A 23710-nucleotide genomic window follows, 5' to 3' on the forward strand; every position below is an offset into this window, starting at 1 on the left:
TTCTGAATAGTAGGCACTCAATTTTAAAATTATAAATTTAATCAGAATTTTTCATCTTAAAAGTCAAGACTTAGAAAATGGCCAAATAAAATTATGCTTGCTTTATTTCTTTCTCTTAATTTTATCTGTCACAGTCACATTGAGGAACTCATCAGATAACTTGCTTTTTATTTAAAAATTTTTCTGTGTTAGGGGTGTATGGGTGACTCAGTTGAGCATCCAAGTCTTGATTTTGGCTCAGGTCATGAGATCAAGCTGCGTGTTGGGCTTCATGCTGAGTGTGCAGCCTGCTTGGAATTCTCTCCCTCTGTCTCCCCCTCCCCCACCCCTGCACAAAGCTCATATACTTTTGTGCTCTCTCTCTTAAAAAAAAAAAAGATTTCAATGTTAAAGAAAATTGGGGGTAAATGAATGCATTCATAATGTTTTTCTTTTGGGATGTTTTCTTTCAAGCCTTGTACTTGTATGTGGGTATATGTAACTTGTGTTTGTGTGTGTGAGGAATTGTATGCAATTCATTGTGGGTTGGGCTCTTTTCAACAAATAACAAACATGATTTACATTATTTCTCCATTGTCTTCATAATTGTCATTTAGCAAATGTATAATACACAGCACAGATATGCCTTTTTTTAAAGATTTTATTTTTTGTTTTTTTTATTTTAATTTTTATTGTTATGTTAATCACCATATATTACATCATTAGTTTTTGATGTAGTGTTCCATGATTCATTGTTTGTGCATAACACCCAGTACTCCATGCAGAATGTGCCCTCTTTAATACCCATCACCAGGCTAACCCATCCCCCCACCCCCTGCCCTCTAGAACCCTCAGTTTGTTTTTCAGAGTCCATCATCTCTCATGGTTCGTCTCCCCCTTCGATTTCCTCCCCTTCATTCTTCCCCTCCTGCTATCTTCTTCTTTTTTTTTTCTTAACATATATTGCATTATTTTTTCAGCAGTCTTGCACAATTCACAGCACTCACCATAGCACATACCCTCCCTTTTATTTATTTTGAGAGAGAGACAGAGAGTGAGCACAGGTTGTGGGAGGGGCAGGAGAGGGAGAGAGACTCCCACTGAGCTGGGATCCCGATGAGGAGCTCACTCCCAGGACCCTGAGATCATGACCTGAGCCAAAGTCAGATGCTTAACCAACTGAACCACCCAGGCACCCCTGCCATATTTTAAAGAACTGATTTTCATTTGCATGACACTTAGGTTGTTTCTATTACTTTGCTTTATAGGTGATGTTGTAATAAAGTTTTTATAGCTTTTTGCTTGTGTTAAATTAGCTCCTTAAATTTCTAAGCACATGTTTATTAGGTTTAAGGGTTGAATGTGTTTATAACCCTTTTTCCATACCAAAGGCTGTGGCAAACCCGCTAGCTGTAGCTGAGCGTACTAATTCAATTCAGCACAGCCTCTTCAGCAGTCTCAGTGTGGTGTCAAGAATGTATAACAACACTCACTTGAGTCCATCCCCCCTTGCCCATATTCCCCTACTCTTAGTAGTTGTATAGTAAATTAATCTTTTTTTCTTTTTTTAAAGGTTTTATTTATTTCTTTGTCAGAGGGAGCGGCAGGCAGAGGGAGAAGCAGCCTCCCCGCTGAGCAGGGAGCCCTCTGCAGGACTCAACCCTAGGACCCCGGGATCATGACCTGAGCTGAAGGCAGACACTTAACCGACTGAGCCAGTAAATTAATCTTTTTAATATTAGGTCTCAGTAATTTACAAAATGAATTATTAGCCCAAGGGTAGTTAAATAAGCGTCTTACATTCTTACTCTGAGCTTTAGAGATATGTCGTAGTTAAAAAGACCAGACCCTGTCTTCTCCATTTTCCAAATGCATCTGTGTGGGGCACACACTTAGAAATTAAGGAAATGACAAAAAAGAGAGAGAAAGAAATTAAGGAACTAACTTGTTCAGAAAGTAGAAGGTCTTTTTTGTCTGTTGGTTTGTTTGTTAAGAGAGAAGTGAGAGAAGTACTCTGAAGAATTTAGGAATAAAGTTACCTTCTTGAAGTTTAACTTTCAGAATAAAACTAAGACATAATAAATGAGATTGAGTTGGCATCGGAGTCCTATGGAAAGGGATGATGTTTGTCAAATCAAAAGCTTAGAGAACAGGCCTGAAAATATTATCCAGACTTGATAAAATACTAAAGAAAGCAATCATCAAATAAATTACACTAATATAAATAAAGAACAAATGTAAAGGAAATGTTTACTTTGGAAATTAGGTGTTTGTTTATAGCATTTTCTAAGTTAAAACTACAAAAACAGAAATATCCTGCCTGTCTTCATATTCCAAATTTTATGATTATCAGATTATCAGAGTGTGATAAGAGTAGCAACTAAACTTATTGGATCTGGGTTGAGTATATCACCACATTATGAGTATATCACCAAATTACTGCTTTGTTTTTTTCAAAGTTTTAGCAGTGTGATGGTAGTGTACGAAGCAAAGTGTAGGTACTTCCTTAAAGGAGAAGTGATGTGTGAGGTGTTGTGCAGTTCCCCATGAAGGAATGTTGAAAAACTTCTTATCAATTATTTGTTGATATGGGCTTTTCTTTTCTCATTTGACTTAAGGGGGACAGAAACCTCAGAAGCTTCTTACTTTTCCTTCAAAGCACCAGCAGCTTTTATCTGCTTGGCAGAAATGATAGACTGTAAAGTTTAGGGATATCATTTTAGCACATAGATGTATTATGAATTTATGACTGGTTTTGTCCCCTAGATAGAACCTTACTACTCAAAGTATGGTTGTGGATGAGCAAACTAACATCACCTGGGAACTTAGACATGCAGAATTTCAAGCTTTTTACCTCCTAGACCTACTTTGTTAGTTCATGTCCTCCAAGAAGCACACACTGAGGTGGGATTTGACATGTAAGAGATTTTGGGGGGAAGATACCATAGGAGGGAAAAAGGAGAGAGTGCTGGAGGAGGTAGCAATGTAGGTCTGACCCCTGTGAAGGAAAGAGGGAAGGAAGGGCAATGGAGTAGAATGTCAGACTGCGGCACAGTTGTAAGCAAGCTTGTGACAACTTGATGGGAGTCCTCCAGCCAATGTCAAATGTCAGTGAAACTCCATGTCTCATAGGAACGAGTCTGCCTTACTATTCCTGCTGCCTCTAATCATGTACTGAGAGCAGCCTGTGGAAGCTTGGCTTCAGTGCAAGTAGGATTTCAGAGCACAGCACCTGAGACTATCTTTCTTTCAATTATGCTCATAGCAGCAGGAGATTGGATTGGCATGTTTCCCTGGCCACCATACCTCCTGAATCAGGATCTGCATTTTAACAGTCTCCAGGTGAATTATAAGCACATTAAAACTTTGAGAAGCAGGATCCTAGAATAATAATTTGGCACTTTGGGGATTGTACCCAGAGTCAGTAAAATTGTTTATAATCAGCATAGGATCTCCTCAAAAATTCAGCTCTCTTGGGATGATATTTTTTACAGTTCATTTGAACAGAGTTGCTGTTCAAAGTGAGAACTAGAGCAGATAATTTGTTGTTAATTTATAACAAATGTGTGAAACAGATTTGGGGCCAAAGCAGAGTTTCCAAGATGCTTTGCCTCTTTGCTGAAAGGAGCTAGATACAATTTATTTCCTTTTGCCTTTTCAAGTTCAAGGTCCCTATAGCAAAGAATTCTGTATTTTGTGTATTTATTGTTTTTTCACCATGCAGTAAGTTGTAGCTATGATTCTTATGGTGGCAGCTAGAAATAATCTATTGGACAAATCTTACTGAGTTATCTCTGCTGACCCTGTGCTTAGTATTTGAGAAGCTCTCTTTAGGACAGAATACAGTATCAGGTAAGCTTTGCCACAAGGCTCTGTTCCCTATTTACAGACTTTTCCATGAGTTCACCGTACTCTCATGTATAATCAAGATGTCTACAATCCCCATGGAATCATCCTTTGAACCATTGATCCTCAGACTTCAGTTTAGGGACTACTGCTTGGTAAAAGTTACATTTCCTCAGTCCACAATAAAGTCTTGAAATCATTACTTTTTAAAAGCCCTCCAGGTGATGAAATGCAAACAGATTTGGAAACCACTACTCTAAAGTAAAATATATATTTGAGATTCAGACCTTTCACATAGAAACATTCTCTGATGGAGTGGTATAATTTACTCTGCCTTCCAAATGCCTCTTGTCTCTGTCTACTGGCCAGTATCAATGAAAAATTTAAAAAGAAGTTAGAAATTCCTCATTAAACATACTTTAATTATACTCAATACTTAGAATTTAGTGTAGTTTTTACATCATTCTTCATTATCTGTGGGCTCATTACACCAAGGCCCACAGCACTAAAGATTTGGATGTCATTATTCTATACTGCTCTCATTCCCCTAAAGACAGACAGCTACAGGTGTCTCCTGAAATGGGGCTTACCTAGAAGCTGGGTTAAAGGTACAAATCTAGTTTTAAGTAACTCTAAGCTTACTCATTCTTTCAGACACTTATCAAATGCCATCTATGGTTCATGCACTCTATAGTCTACACTAGAGATATGAAAATAAGATTTAGTCCTTGACCTTGAGGAGTTCTCATACTGACCTAGAGACACATATTACAACAGAGATACTTGCTCTTGTTGGGCATGGAGAGATGGAGTCAAAAACCTCGAGGAGTTGGGGGGGTTGAGGTGCTGGCAAACAAAGAAAATAACACAAATGCATCACATGAGACTCCAGTCACTGCTGTCCTTGTCCAGCAGCCATGCCAGGAATATCTAACTTTGGAGCTAGTCACCTGGGCTCATCTAAAGTTTAATTCATTATCCATCCCTCTCACAGAACAAAAAAAAAAAAAAAAAACCTGCTTTTCTGCCTACATTCCTAGATTGGTAACTGGCACCCCTCATTCATACTGCCTCGCCAGCCAGAAACTCAGAAGGCATCCTGGTCATCTTCACTCCTTATAGCCAACCCGTAATCAGGAACTGTCAGTTTAAGCTCTGCAGCATCTCCTCTGTCCATCCCGTCAAAGCACTGCCAGCATTGCTGCCTCCATTCTGGACACTGCAGTAGTCTCCCAGCTGGCCAGTGCCCTCATCTTGATACTTGTCTCTTTCTCATCTGCTCTCCCCAAAGCAGTTTTAAACGTAGAAGTGGCTCTACTTCCTATAGGAAAAGGTCCGACTTCCTCCGTCTTTTGTACAGGGTAAGAGTGCTAGTGCTTACGCCAGACTGCCTGGAGTCAAATCCTGGCTCTACCGCTTACTGGCTGTCTAGGGCAAGGCACTTAGCCTCTCAGTGTCTCAGTTTCCTCAACTATGAAATAGGGAAGGAAATGGAATCTCTGTCCTCGGGTTATTGTGAGGGTTGATTGGGTTAATACTATACATATAAAGTTAACACTGTACATATAAAGTGCTTAACAATGCCTGGCACAAAATGAACCCACAGTGCTGGTGGCAGTCCTGGTGCGGTAACACAGTGTACATGCCAGGTAAGTAAAGACAACCAGGATTCACCTGGCCTTGCAGGGTTTAACAGTCCGAAGTGGGGAAAGAAAGACAAGTAGGTAAACAAATTACTTCTTTTGATTGATGCTGTTGTACATTTGAGCATGATGCTAAATGATTAAGGAGTCAGAATGCTAAAGTCTTATTGTCCAAAATGTTCTATTAAAATTATTTTCTGGGAGTGCTTGGGTGGCTCAGTTGGTTGGGTGTCTGACTCTTGATTTTGGCTTAGGTCATGATACCGGGGTTGTGATATCAAGCCCCCACCTTGGGCTCTGGACTCCTCTCGGAGTCTGCTTAAGGTTTTTCTCTCCTCCCTGTGCACACGCTCACTCTCTCTTCTCTCAAATAAATAAATCAATCTTTAAAAAAAATTTTTTTTTCTTTTCTGGATTATGTAGTAACTTGAGTTCCCAAACAGCTTAGTACCTCCTAAACCACAAGTTCCTTATACATGAAATTTGCATATTTATAGTTTTGTTCCTGTATGCCTTTACCCTAACCACAAGCAGTTTGGTTCTGGGATGTGTGAACATTTAGTTTCATTCTCTTAGGAATAATTTGAAGAAAGAGAAACTGGACATTGAACATCCAAAAGGGAGGAGAGTGAACCACAGAATATTAGAGAATTTGTAGTGAAACCCTGGGAAAGCATATGGACAATGACAGAGATAAACTGTACCCAGTGGTTTTTGGAGGAGGTGGACTACTGGGATTTGTTGGTGGAAGTAGTATTGCGGAGACTGCAGGACGCTGGCAGAATATACAGAAATTCAGTGTGGCTTGTAAATACATATGAATTCAAAATAGCACTGAGTGTATACTTTAAAGAGAAACACAGATTTGGGGAAATGCCTTTTGGAACTGGGGGCAAAATAGTGTAGTGTTTGAATTTAGTCTTAAATTACTATGTTTATGCCCCTTGATTTAACAGAAAAGTTAAAAAACTCTCAGTAGTCTCATCTGTAAGATGGGGGTTATAAGAGTACTAAGTGGAAACGTAGCTATGATTGAGAAAGTGCCCTGAAGCCCTTTGCTGGTAATTTACAAATATCAAACACTTAGGGATGTTAACTCTTGCTATTGGTGATGATTAATACATTGTTTTCTGTAGTCAGGCAAAATGAATTTACACATACATCATTCAAATTTGGGGAGAAGGGTGTAGGGTGGTACCTTTTATTTTCTAGATGGCCAGTAATGTTTACTAATGGTACCTTTATTTAGAATATGTTGTCTTTTGTTGCCCCATTCTAATGAATGTAAAATACAGTTTCATAAGTATATTACCTCTCCTCCCCCATCCTATTTTTAACATGAGGGTTTAAGTTCCTACAGAATTTAACTACAACTGAAGAACTATAGAACTCCAAAACTCCTTGCTTCCATTGTATAATTTAACAAATGTAATGGTAACACATCACTTTTGTTAATAGTGCTTCTTGAAGTGCTTGTGTATTTTAAATATTCTCTCCATTGTCATGTGTACCCTATTTTCACCTTTTCTGGTATTAAATAATTTTATGGAACTAAGAAGTTTAATTTAGCATACTTTAATGTGAGCAGAGTATTGAGTCATGTATTAGAGGACATGTCCCTTGGGACGCCTCCCCACCCCTAGGATAGGAGAGTCCTATCCCCATGCCCCCGCAGACCCTATACATTCTGTCTCTCTCTGTCCTTCCCACTTACTTGTACCGTCAAACAAGTTGCAAGCACATTAGCCTTGATAATAAGGATCCTATCATGCAATGTTAGGCAGAAAAGAACATCACTCAGTAGCTACTCAGCTGATTTTTGCGGAGTGAATGAATGCTTACCCAGTGCTAAGGCCATGGTCATTAGTGCACCAGTGACTGTATCCATGAATTAGGCAATTAAGAAGCCCTTTAGAAATAAAGATAAAAACAAGAAATAAAATTAGTAGTAAGCTAATTCCAAAGACATTTCTGTGGAATAACTTTCTTTTTTTTTTTTTTTTAAGATTTATTTATTTTAGAGAGGGAGAAAGAGAGAATGGAGGGGAGGGGCAGAGGGATAGGGAAAGACAGTCTTAAGCAGACTCTGCACTGAGTGTGGAGCCGGACATGGGACTCGATCTCACGACCCTGAGATCAGGACCTGAGCTTAAACTAAGAGTTGGATGCATAACTGACTGCGCTACCCAGGCACCCCGGAATAGCTGTCTTTCTTTATGAAGAAGATTCCCTGCCCTTCCTCAGATACTAAATGTCTCACCCTAGTTGCCTACTTACTACTCAGTAGCTTGCATAAGGTGACAGGTCCAGCCTTCCTCCTTGGAAGACTGAAGAGGGCTCCTGACACATCTGGCTGTGGTTTGAGGCCTGAATTCAGAACTATAGACCTTACACAGCTCAACTCTTAAAGATACCATAGATGATGTTAGGAAAATGAATAGTATCGGCAGGAAAAATGATTACCATGTATGTCTAGTAATCAAGCATTCATCTCTTTGTTCACAAGAACTTGAATTATGGTATGTAATTGTGTAACAAGCAAATGGTAGACATATATCAACATCAAGAATTGCCACCTGGGCCACCCAGCACGTGCTGTGTCAACCCAGTGTGAGAGCTGTCTTCTTTGCATGTGACAAATAATCAGAAACAGGAAAGAGTTTGCAGGTGCAACAGGAAGCAGCTTAAAAAACTGGCCTGGTATCATCTGGAGCCTCAATATATACCATTTACTTCCCATAGTGTGATGACTATCAGCCATAGGTCACAATTGCGCCATAGAACCTTAACCTAGCATGTTGCAGCCATCACCTGGCAAGTACCCCCGGAATTGCTGCCATTGGCCAGTGTCCAAGAATGCTTGAACAGCTGCTCTGACAAATGGGTTTCCCCCATTCAAGCCGGCAAATGGGAAGTTTGAGCTGCTTTGCAACACTCCCTGCCTCTAGGTTGCAGAATCTATTTAAAATGATAATAAAGTATCCTGCTCTCTGGCACTGTGTATTTTTCATTTTGGAAAGACGTAAATATCTTTAGGATGCAGGAGGTGAGAAATGATCCTAAAGAGTTGATTTCAGCTTTTTCTTTTTCTTTTTCTTTTTTTCCTTTTTTTTTTTTTTTTTTTTTTCCGCTTTTGCTTTTGCTTTTTCTCTCTCCCAGACAGTAAGGATTGTATCCTGGAGCCGCTTTCCCTGCCAGAAAGTCCAGGTGGCACCACCGCTTTAGAAGGTTCTCCATCTGTGCCTTGTATTTTCTGTGAAGAACATTTTCCTATGGATGAACAAGACAAACTTCTGAAGCACATGATTATTGAACATAAGTTGGTCATAGCTGATGTCAAGTTGGTTGCTGATTTCCAAAGGTAAATTTTGTTTTTGTCCATGAAAGAATTAAATTCAGTATTCCATAAAGGAAAGACATAACTTATAGGTAAGTTTATATATAAAATTATTCTTATGCAAATATGAACATTCACATTTCTTTTTGAAGCATTGTTGGGAATGGGGATCTTTGGTTGGAACCTGTCAGGCCAAAAGGGTATTGTGCAAAGAACTCTCCATTTAAATGCTGTGATGAGGTTGAGAACCAGAAAGAAAAAAAAGTCATTCAACAAGCCAAAGGGGTATAAGTAGACAGCTGTTGAGGCCAGTGAATGGGGTACTGAGAGGAAGAAGATGAAGAGGATGAAGAGCAGATAGGTAGAGGTGAGTGGTTGAGGAAATGCCAACCATGGGCATGTGTGAAATGTAGGAACTTCCCTTATATAGCCAGGACCCAAAGTGAGCTGAACTACAATTTAAGAGCACCTGACTTAGAATCCATACCGACAGGTAATATAAGCAATTATTAATTATTTTCTAATTCCTAATTCCTAGAAGTGATTATCCAAGAGAAATGCCTTTTCTTAAGCAGATGGAGTGAAGCACTTATGTTCATGTTGTTATTAGTTGACACTTGGAAGCATTTTCCATATACACAATAGCATGGTAACTAACTGGCTTTGTACAGTTACTGAAAGCATACGTTTTGGTATATCTGGCCAGGACCCATTTTGAGATACTCTGCCCTGATTTCCCTACAAAACACTGCAGTAGCCCAGATGTTGTAGTATCTCTGCATCTAAGTTCTATATATCTGCCAGGCCACATCATTCCTAGCAAGCAAGTTCTTTCTTACGATGGGTCTTGCAAAGCAGCAAGCTGTATCACTAAGAGTAGACTATGAAACCAGGCAGGCCTAGGGTTGAATGCAGACTTGGTGAATTCCTGACCATGTAACTTCTAACAAACTACTTAAACCACTCTAAGCAGCAGTTTCCTCATCAGTAAAACGGGATAACACCATCTCGCATAAGATTGTTGAGTATTATGTAAAACAGGACATGTATAGCACCAGCTAGTGTCTGGGACATCTTTTCTATCCACCACATGGTAGCCAAAAATTTCATTATATTTGGATTACAAAAGATATATATTTGAAATCTTACTTTTCCACAACTATAGCTTGAGTTTTCTATAGGTATTTATGCTGTCTGAATGTCTAATTATTATTTGTCAAATACAACTTTTGAGAAAATTGAATTTAGGATCCTAAATACGCTAAACTTCGAGAATGAGTTTGTTTTTAAGTTGCCTACAGTAGTAATATTAGCTATTCTCTAACCCTTCTCTCAACTGCCTAGCACTAATACAGAATGTCTGTTAAGTGCTTTCTGTATTATTATGGCCCCTTATATCCACTCAGCATTGAGATTTTTTAGTAAATTTTGGTGTTGCCTGGTCAGGAAGCAGAGATAGAATAGTGAAGGAGAGTTATATGAATGATATATGCTATCAGCTGATAGAATAAACCAATTACTACATAATTTCAGAGGAAGCACTTCATACTTCCCCTTCTCATTCCTTAATCTTTATTTTCCGTTAAAATATTTGTGTTTTTATATATATGTATGTGTGTGTATGTGTGTATTTTGGGAGTATTCTCATACATGATTTCTAGTTGTATGTAGTCATGTCTGTTGGATTTGTTTTAGATACTTCTTAGGCTGGAGATATCAAATTCTTATCAAGTAACCATCAATGGGACTATCAAATGAGCTGTTCTTTGATAAGTTGTATCACTCAGCTTTTCTTTGATGTAAATCTATTCTTTTACTTCGCTTTATCATGTAAATGCAAATTCTCCCTCAGGAATTGGAGAAAAATAAGATGACCTGCCAGTGATGATTGAGATTTTTCTTTCTCCTAAATCTGTGAGGAATATCTAAATTTGAGTTTGTATTTTCCTTTGTGTTTACGTATGATAGCTAAGTAGCTATATTTGTACTGACCTCTCTTTTGTATCTTTTGATATTAATCTCATCTGTATGTGGGCAGGAAAATCAAATTATTTACTAGGTCTCAGACTTAGGAGTCAATAATTAAATGTTGGAATCAGTCACCCTCTAAATGCAGTTATGCAATAAAATGGGTGCTTTAATTAAAAAGCAAAAGATACATAGCTGATATATATATAAGAACTTTCTATATAATAAAAGTGTGTGGTTAACATGTACTTTAAATTTGGAAACCCAGATTTTCCTTGTCAACCGTCCTCTCAGGAAGCTTCACTCTGGTGGTTAGTTCAGATTGACCAAGAATGTATGTGATAAACTCATGCTTTTAAGTGCTTTTTAATATATCCAGTCTCCTGTAGATAATACCCTCCTACCATTTAGGAAAACTAAAAATTCCTCTCCAAAAGAATACAAACATTGGCTCTGTGAGAGTTAAGTTGGAATCTTCTCAATGCTACAGGACTTTTTCCTAATGTCAGAAAAGTCACAGGGGTGGATATATGTGTTTGTGTATGTATAGATTTACGTGTGTGTGTGTGTATACATATATAACTTCTCAGAGAGGAATTGTTTCTTCTGAGTACAATAAGTAATAAAAATGATAAATAATAGATGAGATAGACTGACTTTGTGCTTTACAGGAAAGAAGCTATAAATTTTCATGTTAAATATATTTAACATTTTCTTTATTGGAAAAAAGTTAACAGTAAAACTTTCTCAGAATAAAACAAAAATAAAAATCTTTCCTTTCAGCCACTTAACGTCGTTATTTATACTGAACTATTGGTAGCTTTATTCAGTAAATAAAATTTTTCCAGAAGATAAATGCTAACTCCTTAATTCTTACCCCTTTCTATATTAAATTCCACTCATTCAGTGCTACTTAATTAGCAACCATATCTCAAATCTTTAGGCCGTTGTCAGTAAGTACACCAATTACAGTGAGGGCCTGGGCGGGCAAGATTACTAGAAGGATTTTTTTGGGAAAGAATTCAGTGAAACATGATTGAAATTCTTCCAAAAGAAAAAAGTATTTGCTAATGACCTAATAATTACTCTTATGGCTTTTTAATTAAGTATGAAATGCTTTGATAACTGTCCTCCCAATAAAGAATTCGTATCACATATCATTTCTTGGCTGCCTTTAAATATTGAGTGATTACAACTGTAGCTTTAAATACACTAGAGTAGTAAGAAAACATGAAGAAAAGACATACTAAGTGATCCCTTAACATCGACTATCCCCCAGATGGTCTTCAATGGAACGGTAATCAGGGTGAGGAACCTCTCCATGGTTTATTGTAGCAGTATCCGTGATGAAACTCCTTATGGAACTTGACTGTCCTGGTGTTTGTTATCTCAGCACCCAGTTCTGCTGTATGAATTTGATTAGTCATGAAAATAGATGGCTATGTAGTACGGTTTGGAAGAATCCGTCTTCTAGTCCTGGCATCTCTAATAGAGGTTCTCCTGCGTTCCTTCATCCCTGGCACCACTTTGCAATAGAAAATATGCTGAAGGGAGAATAAGGAAGATGGCTGGGAGTGTCTTTTTTTTTTTTCTTATGTCTTCTCATGCCTTTTATTTCTCCCTTTTTCTCTCTCACCTGGTCTGGGGTTAAGTAGTGGGGAATGGAAAAGAGGAGAATGAGAGTAGCTGTGTAAGATACTGAGGAGTGGACAGTGCTGTCACTGCCCTCTGTGACCAAAGAATAATGTTTCTGCCTTTTGTAGGTACTTTTCTTCTTTTTGTGCCCATTGTTGGATCCGATATGCACTTGCCTTCTGCATCTGACACTTCTAATATGGAAGCCAACCAAGCTAGCCATAGTGTCAGTGGTTATGGTTTGAGGGTGAGTTGGAGCCTCAGATACATCATTTTTAGATATCTTAAGATAAGGTCTAGCACTATTCTATAAGGAAAGAGTTCTCCCCTTATTTATCCAGCCAGGTCAACAGTGTGGTTGTACATGAGAAGAAAGAACTAAAGCATGGTTTTATTTTCATACATTATTCTTTTACTTCTTTTCCTTGTCTAAACTCAGTCTTGTCATCTGTTTATATTTTTCTCTGTCACAGTTCTCTCTTTCTCTCAGACCTCTCTTACAGCACTTTTTTTTTTTTTCAAATACGTGAATGCCCTTTTTATAGAACACTGTGGGGTTGGGACATTAATGTTAAGAAAAAGGGAAAGAAGAGTTAAAAGGAGACAAAATAGTGAGAGTTGAAGGCTACTTAGAGAAACTTACAGGAATCTGTAAATGCTCTTCGACTCTTAAAAACATTTCTTGCTAACCTACTATGTACAAAACATTGCTAGTTGCTATATCAAGCCATTTAAAATGTCCAAATTTTTACTGTCTCTTACTAAATCTATTTCAGTAAGTCCCATCCCTTGCAGGGGTTTTTCTTTTTCTGCTATAAGTTTTTTGGGGTTTTTTGGTTGTTCTATGTATCAACCATATAGCCTGATAAACTGTCAACCTTTCCATGTCCCTTCTCCCCATGAAGGAAGCTACCTTCTTTTCTTGGTACCATTTATAAATGAGATTGCAATTGCCAATATAAATCTTGTTAGATAAACAGGAAAATGAACAGGTTGTTGAATCCTGTCATCTTACTCCTTTCATCAGACAGTGCAGGTCTGGGTGTTATGCTGTGCTTTATCATTTACCCAGGCTGCTGCTTCTAACTCCAATCTTTAGATACAATAATTGTAAGCTTGGCTATTTTTCCAAAAATCTGCCTCCTTTCAGACACACTGTGCACATACAAAATTTTTCTATCTTGTCATGTAGGTATTGAAGTTAGACTGACGTCTCATTGCGTATTTTTTTGCGTTCAGTTCTTTTTATGTATAAGATAATGACCCAGCTTTCAATTTATTGGAAAATGTGTGATAAGGCCTATTTAATCATTGTTGCATTTTAAATTCACATAAACTTAGATGTGATTTCTGAAAAACTTCATTATCACATAAAAATAATTCATTTTAACTTCCTCATATGTCTGTTTATTGAATTTAGTGACAGTAAAGTTTAATCATGTCCAAGCCTTTACAGAGTAATTTCATTTCATTAAATATTTATTTCATATTTCTACAATGCTCTACTGCCTTTCCATTTACAAATTTTCTAGCAGTTCTCAGTCAACATTTGATTTATTGTTTTGGGATAATTAAAATGGTCTTATAAAACCTTATCACTCTACAGTAAGTAGTATATTGAGTCTTCTTACTGTCCTTTCTTTTTGATTATTCTAAGGTACATTTTATATTGGAGGAAAAGGTTCACTGAACAGCCCATTACAGATTTTTGTAGTGTGATAAGAATCAATTCCACAGCTCCACTTGGTAAGTATACATCTTAGCTACCATATTTTCCCTACAATCCAAAAATTCAAATGAATAATCTTACTTTCTTAAATTAGAATTCTCTCACTTTCATGATAGCTAAAATTAAATTGCTCTGTTTATGTTGCCTAACTTCAATAAAGCTAAACAGAACTATATACCAGAGGAGAGATCCTAATGGACATACATATATGTGTTTTTTAAAGGAATAAATCCTTCTGGAAAAAAATGATAAATATCATTTCTTATTTATTTTCCTAACCTCTCAACAGAAGAACAAGACAATTACTTTTTGTTATGTGACGTTTTACCAGAAGATAGACTACTTAGAGAAGAACTTCAGAAACAGAGACTGGTAAGAATGGTTTTAGAGGATGAATGTGTTGGAAATACATGTAAAGTCACTTTTGTTATTCTTTTTTGTTTGTTCTCACTTGTTACTCTGTAAACTTTCAAACATACACAAAAGAGATAATATATAAAGATCTTAAAACAGAAGATAAAGATACACTTGATTGAAGATTAAAGCGTTTCACGTTAAAAATGCAGTGAGAATTTTTGGCTTTGTTTTACTTCCTGGATTATCTCTAAAATAACAACAGAGCTTACACATTTTAGTGTAATTTTAGCTGCCTGGCACATGCTAGGGTTCAGCAGTCGTGGAAAAATGCCCTCAGCTAAAATTGAGTTGAATTAATTAACTTTTTTTCTCTCCTCTTCACTGGAATGTGCTATGCACTAGCACTTCTTTTATTCCCCTTTATGAATTCAGCATATGGTTTGATCATAGTAGCCTTTCTCATTTTCAGCTTTAATCATAAGCAAGCTAATTTGAAAATCTCAGCATTTTTGGTCTTAAAAAAGGTAACAACATATACAATTGTGAAAATTTCTGTTTTCATAAGTTGAACAGAAATTGGTTCATTTTTTAAAGTTAATAATTTTGTTTATAAGTATGCAGTTTTCCATTATTTGTGATTTAATCTCAACTATTACTTGAAAATGACTTGCTCCTCCTTTAGCGGTACCTTTAAGTGTTCCTTGTGTCTTTGGATTTGGCTAGATAATGTTATGACAGAGAGCTGTGATTTCATTGTTTTCTGCTAAATTCTCAAGACATCGAAGAAGAAAATAAATTCTGTCTATCATAGTCATAGCATTTAAGGAAGTCTCCTGAAGCATAATATATTTTGTAAACACCCCAAATGGTTATTTCTCACATAGGGAGAAAGGATATTGTTGGATGTTGCCCTATATGTCAGAGAAGTTATGCTTTTACTGTGGCAACAAACCCAGTAAAGAAACAGGACTTAAGTCTTTCCTCTTTCCCTATTGTAGTGTCTTAAGTAATCTATAAAACAAGGATGAATTTGCAGTCATATTATGTGTTTTGTTTTTGTTTGCTTGTACTTACTTATAATTTTTTATTGCTTTGAGTTTTTTCACTGTTGCTCACAGTGGCCTTAATCAAGAATGATCAGACTGACGTAATCCTAGTGTCCCCAAGGATTTCTTTATATCAAACGCTACTGCTTCAGCCCTTGCTATTACTCTATACACAGAATCTTTACTGTATGTCTGCAGATAGATGCAGTCCCAGAAATACTACATCTCTAAAATTTAGGTGATCTTTTAAGATTCGGACACCAATTTCAGCATGTGTTTTTTTCCCCAAACCACTAAGCCATTCTCCAACACCAGCTGGGTGTCCTATAGTTCAACTCAATTCTGACACTATCTCCCCAGAGATAGTATCAGATTCTACAGATTGAGGGCTCAGTCCCACAAAACTGTCCTCCGCTTCAGATGATAGTTGCAAATCCAGGTTGTTACCTGTGCTTCTGACCCACTGACTGTAAATCAGAGGTTTCCATGACCCCCACCCCCCGCCCACCTTGGATTTCATTAATTTGCCAGAGTAGCTCCCTCTGGGAAACCAATTTACTCACTACATTACCAGTTTTACTACAAAGGCTATCAAAGAATATGAATCAATAGCAGATGAAGAGATACATGCATGGGATGAGACCCCAAGCAAAGGAGCTTCTGTCCCTATAAGAGTTTGGGGCCCAGCAAGGCAGCACATGGACACATTCTGGCTCATCAGCCTGGAGGCTCTCCAGACCTTGTCCTTTTGGGATTTTTGTGGAGGCTCCATTACTTAGACATGACATTGGCCTTTGGTGACCGAACTCAGTCTCCATCCTCTCTCTCCTCCTAGGTGGGGGGTGGGGGGGGGCTGCTGAAAATTCTAACCCTCTAATCACATGGTTGGCTCCACTGGCAACCATCCCTCACATCCTTAGGTTACTTATGTGCTTTCCAAAAGTCACCTCATTAACATGTCAAAAAACACTTTTTATAGCTCTGAACACTTAGGACTTTAGGAGCTATGTGCAAGGACAAAGACCAAATATGTGTTTCTTATTAAATCACATCACACCTTCTTACTAACTTTATAGTCTGACAGAGTGATAGATTTGATGAAAGTGAGTATTATGGCAGCGAAACAAAATGTGAAATTGCAGTCAGTTCATATATATGTATATATTCGTTGAATTCCTGCTTAACTAGATAATCATACAAAGGAAAAAATGCAAGGCATGACTCATGTCCTAAAAGAGCATAGAGTCTAGAGAAAAAAGGCAAATTTGTGTTCTTATCTCAGTACTGGAAATGATAGAATATCTTGTGCGGCTTGTGAAGAGATATTGTGAAGTAGATATTGCATGTAATACACTTAGTATCTGCCACGTAGAAAGCACTCAATAAAGGTTGCAAATAACAATAATAATACTGTGTATTAACAATGAAATGGATTTGGGCAATTGGAGAGTTGTGCAAATGGGAGGAAAAATGCATATGGATCTAAGTATTCAAGATGTCAGGAAAGTTAATTAAATCCAATCTGGCTAAGGTAGAAAGATTTTTGGAGGAGGAATATGAGATGGATTTAAAGAGGTGAGGTGGAGCTAAATTGTGGGGAACATTAACTTTGTAGTGATAAAGATCCATCGATGTGTCCTCATTGTCTATGGGAGTGAAGTGGAGAAAAGATGATAAATATAGCTGTGTAAAAATCCACTTAAAGCTGACAAACTCTGGCAAAGAGCAGACCGATGTGGAATTACGGAAAGAAGCTAGCAGTTACTGAGTGCCAGCCATATGCCATGCCTTGCCTTAGGTCCTTGCTTTATGTCAACCCTGTGAAGTAGCTATTAAATGCGGTTCTGTTCATGAGGAAACTGTCATAGAAAGACTCATTTGTGCAGGACCACGTAGTGAACAAGAAGCAAGATGGGGTTTTAAACCAAATGTGCCTGATGAGTGCCTTTTTAAGGAGTGCCATGCCAGTCTAGTAGTAAGTTACTCTTCTTACAGCTTCTCTAGACTCTGGGAATTGCTCTGTTGTGGATGCTCAGAGTCTGACAGGTCTGTATAGGGAAGGGATTCAGGCTAGGATTGGAGTTTAGGGAAAACAGAGGAGATTTACAATAGGCTGCCGCTGAGAATCATGGCTAGAGGATCAACAAGAAAAGATTTGCCAAATAGCAGGAAGACAGGTTGAATTTGCAGTCAGCCATTTCATCACAATTTTATGCTCTAATAATATGGAAGCATGAAGTTGGTGTGGGTGATGTTCCTTTGCAGTGGTGACAAGTTGTCTCTCTTTTATATATAATGAACTCTACATTATCAGTAACAGGCATTTGCAGAAAGAAGTCCGAATGATCAGATGGAACAGCTTCGAGCAAAAGTAATAGTACACCTTTTATCTTCTATCAAGGACAAGAACTTTTACAGATACTTTTAAGAATATGAATTGGTGTACCATTCCTGAAAGGTGCTTTGTCATTGTGTATTGGAACACTTGAAGAGATTTATGCCCTTGGTCCTTATTCTCCCTCTAAGAATTCCTCCTGGGAGAATCATACACCCAAAAGGTTAAGTCACCCACTCTGCCACAGCTTGGCAGTTTTTTCCTTATTTGTTATTGGTTGTATTTTATCAAAGAATTTCTCTTCATTCATCAGAGTTTCAATCTAGCTTCTGGAAAATGTAATTTAAACCAATTAAGTTGCATTATGGTACTGGATATATAATGTAATCTATGTTTAAGTGAACTCAGCTTAAAGTCAATAGGATCTCAACTCAAGTCCATGAGGGAAGGACCCTCAAACTGGAGAACTAGTGTGGCATATGCTTTCCTGATTTGCATTCATGGTAACTCATATATGGATTATATTCTTTGGTATTTACTCTCTCATTTGAAACTCTCAATAAAGTAGTTAAATACTTTTGTATGATTTGAGTTCAAATTGACTTTGTCACTTCTTTGAGGGCAGGAATTATGTCTTATATTTAAATATTCTTCAGTAGTATTCAATATATTGATAAGTTCATGTTGGCATTTTCCCCCAAACTCCGCGTTTTTTTTTAATTCCTATTTCTGTTGAGTAACTGGACATATATAAAGTCTAAATGATTCACTTCAGGTTACCATAGTAGATTTAAGTCTAGAACCATATTTCTTTTTCCATTTTCTTCTAGACCTCACTGTTTCCTTGTGACATTTGTGAGATTTGTGTGTGTTCCTAGTTTTCTTTTTGAAAAGCTTGATTCCTATTTAACACTTCTTTGATTTTTTTTTTTTTTATTTGTACTCGGAAGGGAACTACAGATTAGGAAAGATTCTTGAGAGTTTAATAGCTTGTATACCTTCCTTTCTTTAGCTTTCTTCTTTAAAAAATGTTCCCTTGGGTGCCTGGGTAGCTCAGTCAGTTAAGGACCCGACCAGTTTTGGCTTGGGTCATGATCTCAGGGCCTGCATCAGGCTCCACACTCAGGGATTCTCTCTCTCTCCATCTGTCCCTTCCCCCCAACCCCCCAACTTGAAGGAAAGAAAGAAAACCTTTTAAAAAATAAATAAAAATGGGAGTGCCTGGGTGACTCAGTCGGTTAAGCATCTGCCTTTGGCTCAGGTCATGATCCTGGGGTCCTGGGATAGAGCCCTACCTTGGGCTCCCTGCTCAGCAGGGTGTCTCCTTCTCCTCCTCCCTCTGCCGCTTCCCCTGCTTGTGTTCTCTCGCTCTCGCACACTCTCTCTCTCTCTGAAATAAATAAAATCTTTTTAAAAATAATAATAAATAAATAAATAAAAATGTTTCCTTGATCTCATTATTCTACCTTAATATCATCCAGTGGCCCTTTACCCTCTTTTCTCTTCAATGGGTGTATATAAGTTCCTCAAGGTCATTCCCGCATCTAGGCTGTGCACTCTCAGAACTACTGCCGCTACAGATAGCTCAAATATTGGTGCTGGTGCAGAGTAGGCAGTCAGAATAAATACCTGTTGATTGAGTTCATCTACAGCTTTCATCCTGGCTTACCTCTGAACCCCAGTTCTGACTCGCCTTATGTTAAACTTCTCCATATGGATTTCCAGTCAACACCTTAAGTTGAATGTGCCTAAAACTGAACTTATTTCTTTCTCTCCTAAAATCTGTGATTTTCTTGTTTTCTTATGTAGTGGTACCACCATTCTTCTGGTCACTCAGTCTGGAAATTCCTAGGATCTTTAACTCCTGTCAGTTCCACTTCTGAGTCCCATTTCATACCTTTCTTTGTAATCCTCATACCTTTTATCTTACCTTGCCTATGGACTCACCTCTCCAATCAGTTGACATTGCCTCCAAAATTTTAATATTAATATAATTTGGTATTTTAATATTAAAACATATAGCAGATCATTTTGTTCTGCTAACCCCTGCTGTGGTCTTTATCATCTACATATTTTTTGTTGTTGTTGTTGTTGTTCCTTTGTTTTTTATTGGAAGTCCAAGTGACACACAATATTATAGTAGTTTTAGGTATACACCGTAGTGATTCAACAATTATATACATTACAAAATGCTCAGTATTGTAAGTGTAATCACCATCTCTCACCATACAAAGTTATTACAATATTATTGACTATATTACCTATGCCACACTTTTCATCCCCATGACTTATTTTATTTTTTATTTTTTTCATTATATTGTTTTCTTTATTCTTCTTTTTTCTTTTTTTTTTTAAAGATTTTATTTATTTATTTGACAGAGAGAGACAAAGCGAGAGAGGGAACACAAGCAAGGGGAGTGGGAGAGGGAGAAGCAGGCTCCCTGCAGAGCAGGGAGCCCAATGCGGGGCTCGATCACAGGACCCTGGGATCATGACCTGAGCCGAAGGCAGATGCCCAAGGCCTGAGCCACCCAGGCACCCCTCTTTATTTTTCTATATGTTTGAAATACTACAAGATGTTTTTTTAATGTTTTTTAAATTTTATTTTATTATGCTATGTTAATCACCATACCTTACATCATTAGTTTTTGATGTAGTGTTCCATATCATCTACATATTCTTAAGATTTTCTGAGGTAAGCCTGCATTTCCAGTGTCGTTTATCTTTCAGTTACCCAGTGTCCAGTTCATTCATTTATTGAATAAATACTTATCTTGCACCAGACCGTGTTCTAAATGCTGCTGTTCTAGCAGTGGATGAAATAGGCCACAGTCCCTGCCCTTGTAGAGAATGCACTCTGGTGAAAACACTACTTGCCTCACATTTACTCAAATGTATTAGGTAATTTCAGGACTCTGCTTCATCAACCAGGAATGCCAGCCCCACCGGTCCACCTGTATAAATAACATACCCCTCAAGATACTGCTTAAATGCCACATTTTCCACAAAAGCTTCCCAGATGCCACCTATCAGAATTAATAACCTCTTCAGATTTCTCTTAATTTACTATTTTATTTGGCTTTTCCATTACAGTTGTTCAGAAATCTGTCTTCCTTGCTGGAATAAATGCCGCTTAAGGGTTGGGATTGTCCTGTTTACTTTGTATCTTCTCTGAACCGTGTTCATAAAGGTTTAACTTAAATTTAATCCTCAAGTATTGGTGAGATATGTCTATAAAACTGTATAGTCAGATCTCCCTGATTTTTAAAAAAGATATAAAATAGCAAGGCAAACATCTTTAATCACTGGGTTACACCTTAGTATTAAAAAACACTAGTTTTTCAATTGGCCTATAGGAGAAGATGTGGCATTCATAAGCTCTCAGTAGCAAGATGTAACTTTTAATTAAATTGGGATAAGGGGAGACATCCATTTAACTGCATGGAAGTTTCTCTTTTTTTTAATCACTATTATATCACCTTGAGCAGTCATTCATGACAACTATAAGTATTTTATGGCAATTAAATTTTTTAAAAGATTTTATTCATTTATTTGTCAGAGAGAGAGAGAGAGAGCACAAGCAGGGACAGCAGCAGGCAGAGGGAGAAGCAGGCTCCCCACTGAGCAAGGAACTTGATGAGGGACTCTATCCCAGGACTCTGGGATCATGACCTGAGCCAAAGGCAGACGCTTAACCGACCAAGCCACCCAGGCATCCCAAAATTTTTTTTTAACTTAAAAATGTTTGATTTTAATGCCACTTCATATATTCCACCTCTCCCCCCATAATAAAACAACAACAAAATGAATTTGTTTCTCCTACTAAGTTTTATTTTCCCCTCATGCCACTTTTCTTTATAGATTTTAGAGATTTTTAGTAAAGGGTTAAATTATTTTCTGTTAGTGTCTTTAAAGTAAAAAGTCAGTTTACATTTATACCTTTCTGGCCTAATTCCTACCCTTGTAGCATATGCCCTCTAATTACATCTAGAATAACTTTCGCAAGCATAATGTGATATTTTCCATTGAACTGTAACATTATTAACAATCAACAGAGATCAAGTTAGCTAAAATGACCACTGAGCAATTTTAGCCTTCAGATTAGTTAATGTTTCTATTTAGGAAATAAATACAAACCCAGTCTGAAACTATACTAAACTGAATCCTAAAGTTTACCACTTTGAACTCCTTTAACAGAACTTAAAATTTACATGGCATTTTTTATACACATTGGCTCTATGAGACCAGTAAGACAGTATCATTATTTCTGTTTAGATGGATAAAACAAGGTCAAAATTGTTAGGAGAAATGTTCGAGGCCACAGTTACATACTGTGTAAAATAAGAAGGGAAGCATCTCAAACTCCTGCTATTTCCCAAACCCCATGCACCATTCTTTTTCCAATTGTACCAGGATCCTTCATTCAATTTGATCTTCCCTCTGTAAGCAAAAGTGACATTTTCTAAATTGACATTTGTTACAATTAATAAAAATGGATGAGTAGGACATAGATATATATGTAAATAAATAATAGTGTTTTGTTTCTATTGCTAAGTTTTTTTTTTAAGAAAATCTAATTTCTTACTTTATTAATAATCTTAAGTCAGTGGTAGGGAGTAAATTCTTATTCCTTTGGGCCTAAACTGCTTACATTTTCTTTTTAAAAGTTGAAGTTAGTATGTTTTCAGAGTTTTCCCTATCTTTAGAGAAACATAAGAGTGTATCTGACCTTGAGTTTATCTAAGAAAATACTTCCTCAGGCAGGTTATACTGTACTGATCCATGCCCTGCCGTAGCTCTCTCTTCTAGTATAAGAGGAGGGCTTTTTGCAGTCTCCTGTAGCCACCTTTCCATTATTAAAATCCTCTTCTTCTTGCCTAGGCTAGATTCCCTCATATCTTCAGTACAAATAGAAATTAGACTTTTCTATTTCTCATGTGTTTAACTCTTGCAATTTTTTTTCTTCTGTCCTTTTCTTTTTTTTCAGTGTAATGGTCTGTTCCATATTAATGGTTACCTTTATGTAATTTTTTTCTCTACTAGTTAATTCTGTCTCTTCCTTTCTCTTCAAAAAGCCACCTCAGTGCAACTCCAAGTAGAAGAAAAATGTTGTCTTTCTGTCCTATGTAGCAAGCAGATGGTTGTTGCTTTTATCATTGCTGTTTCAGAAGGGGTGGGAGGTGCTGATGTCTTTCAAGAAGGTGGAATATTAGTCACATCAAACCTCGTGGATTTGTGGGAGTATATCATAAACCAGTTAAGAAATTTCTCTCTGGCTTTTTTGTTTTACAGTCTTGCTTTAGTCATTGACATGTCTTTTCTCATTTATTTATTAAGATCCTTGATATTATTGACAGAGCTAACTTTCTGTCAGCTCTCATAAAATGCTGATTTATTTTAAGAAATGGTAGTGTCATTGATAATCCTTGCTTTAATACAGTTATTCCTGCCTCTACATGCAGAGGTCTGTTTTTGTTTAAGTATACTCAGTATATTGTATGGGTATACTACTAACATGAATTCAAAATGCTCAAGTCATCAGATTCTGGCAGACAGGTTAGTCTTTTCTGGGACTACCTAGCATTTTTTGATACTTAAAAAGGATTTCTTTGGGGAGTACATAGCTTTTTACTTGACCCCTGCTCAGAGGGCTTCTAAAATATCTAAGTAAGTTGCAGGCAAATTCTGTTGTGAATGTGGTTGAAACTATACATCAGTATCTTTACACAAAATTAATTTCCATTTTACTTTGTTAATCAGACTTGCCCTCCATTCCTTAAATTGGTGGAAGTTTACTGAGCTTTTTATACTTTAAACTTTAATTTCCTCATATTG

At 37.2% G+C, this 23710-nt stretch overlaps 1 protein-coding gene across 5 annotated transcripts in view; it reads left to right on the plus strand.

The window, feature by feature from the left end:
- The window catches only part of ZNF277 (zinc finger protein 277), a 104890-nt gene that overhangs the window by 50589 nt on the left and 30591 nt on the right, over positions 1–23710 (plus strand). For 4 of the 5 annotated variants that reach the window (XM_027574425.2, XM_027574423.2, XM_027574424.2 and 1 more), the window contains 3 exons: positions 8628–8829; positions 14066–14154; positions 14427–14509. In XM_027574425.2, the coding sequence (XP_027430226.1) occupies positions 8628–8829; positions 14066–14154; positions 14427–14509 (374 nt within the window). The remainder of the gene's footprint in view (positions 1–8627; positions 8830–14065; positions 14155–14426; positions 14510–23710) is intronic. The other variant, XM_027574426.2, reaches the window with a different exon arrangement.

Source organism: Zalophus californianus, chromosome 12 (assembly GCF_009762305.2).
Source record: "Zalophus californianus isolate mZalCal1 chromosome 12, mZalCal1.pri.v2, whole genome shotgun sequence".
In the NCBI taxonomy this organism is placed as follows: domain Eukaryota; kingdom Metazoa; phylum Chordata; class Mammalia; order Carnivora; family Otariidae; genus Zalophus; species Zalophus californianus.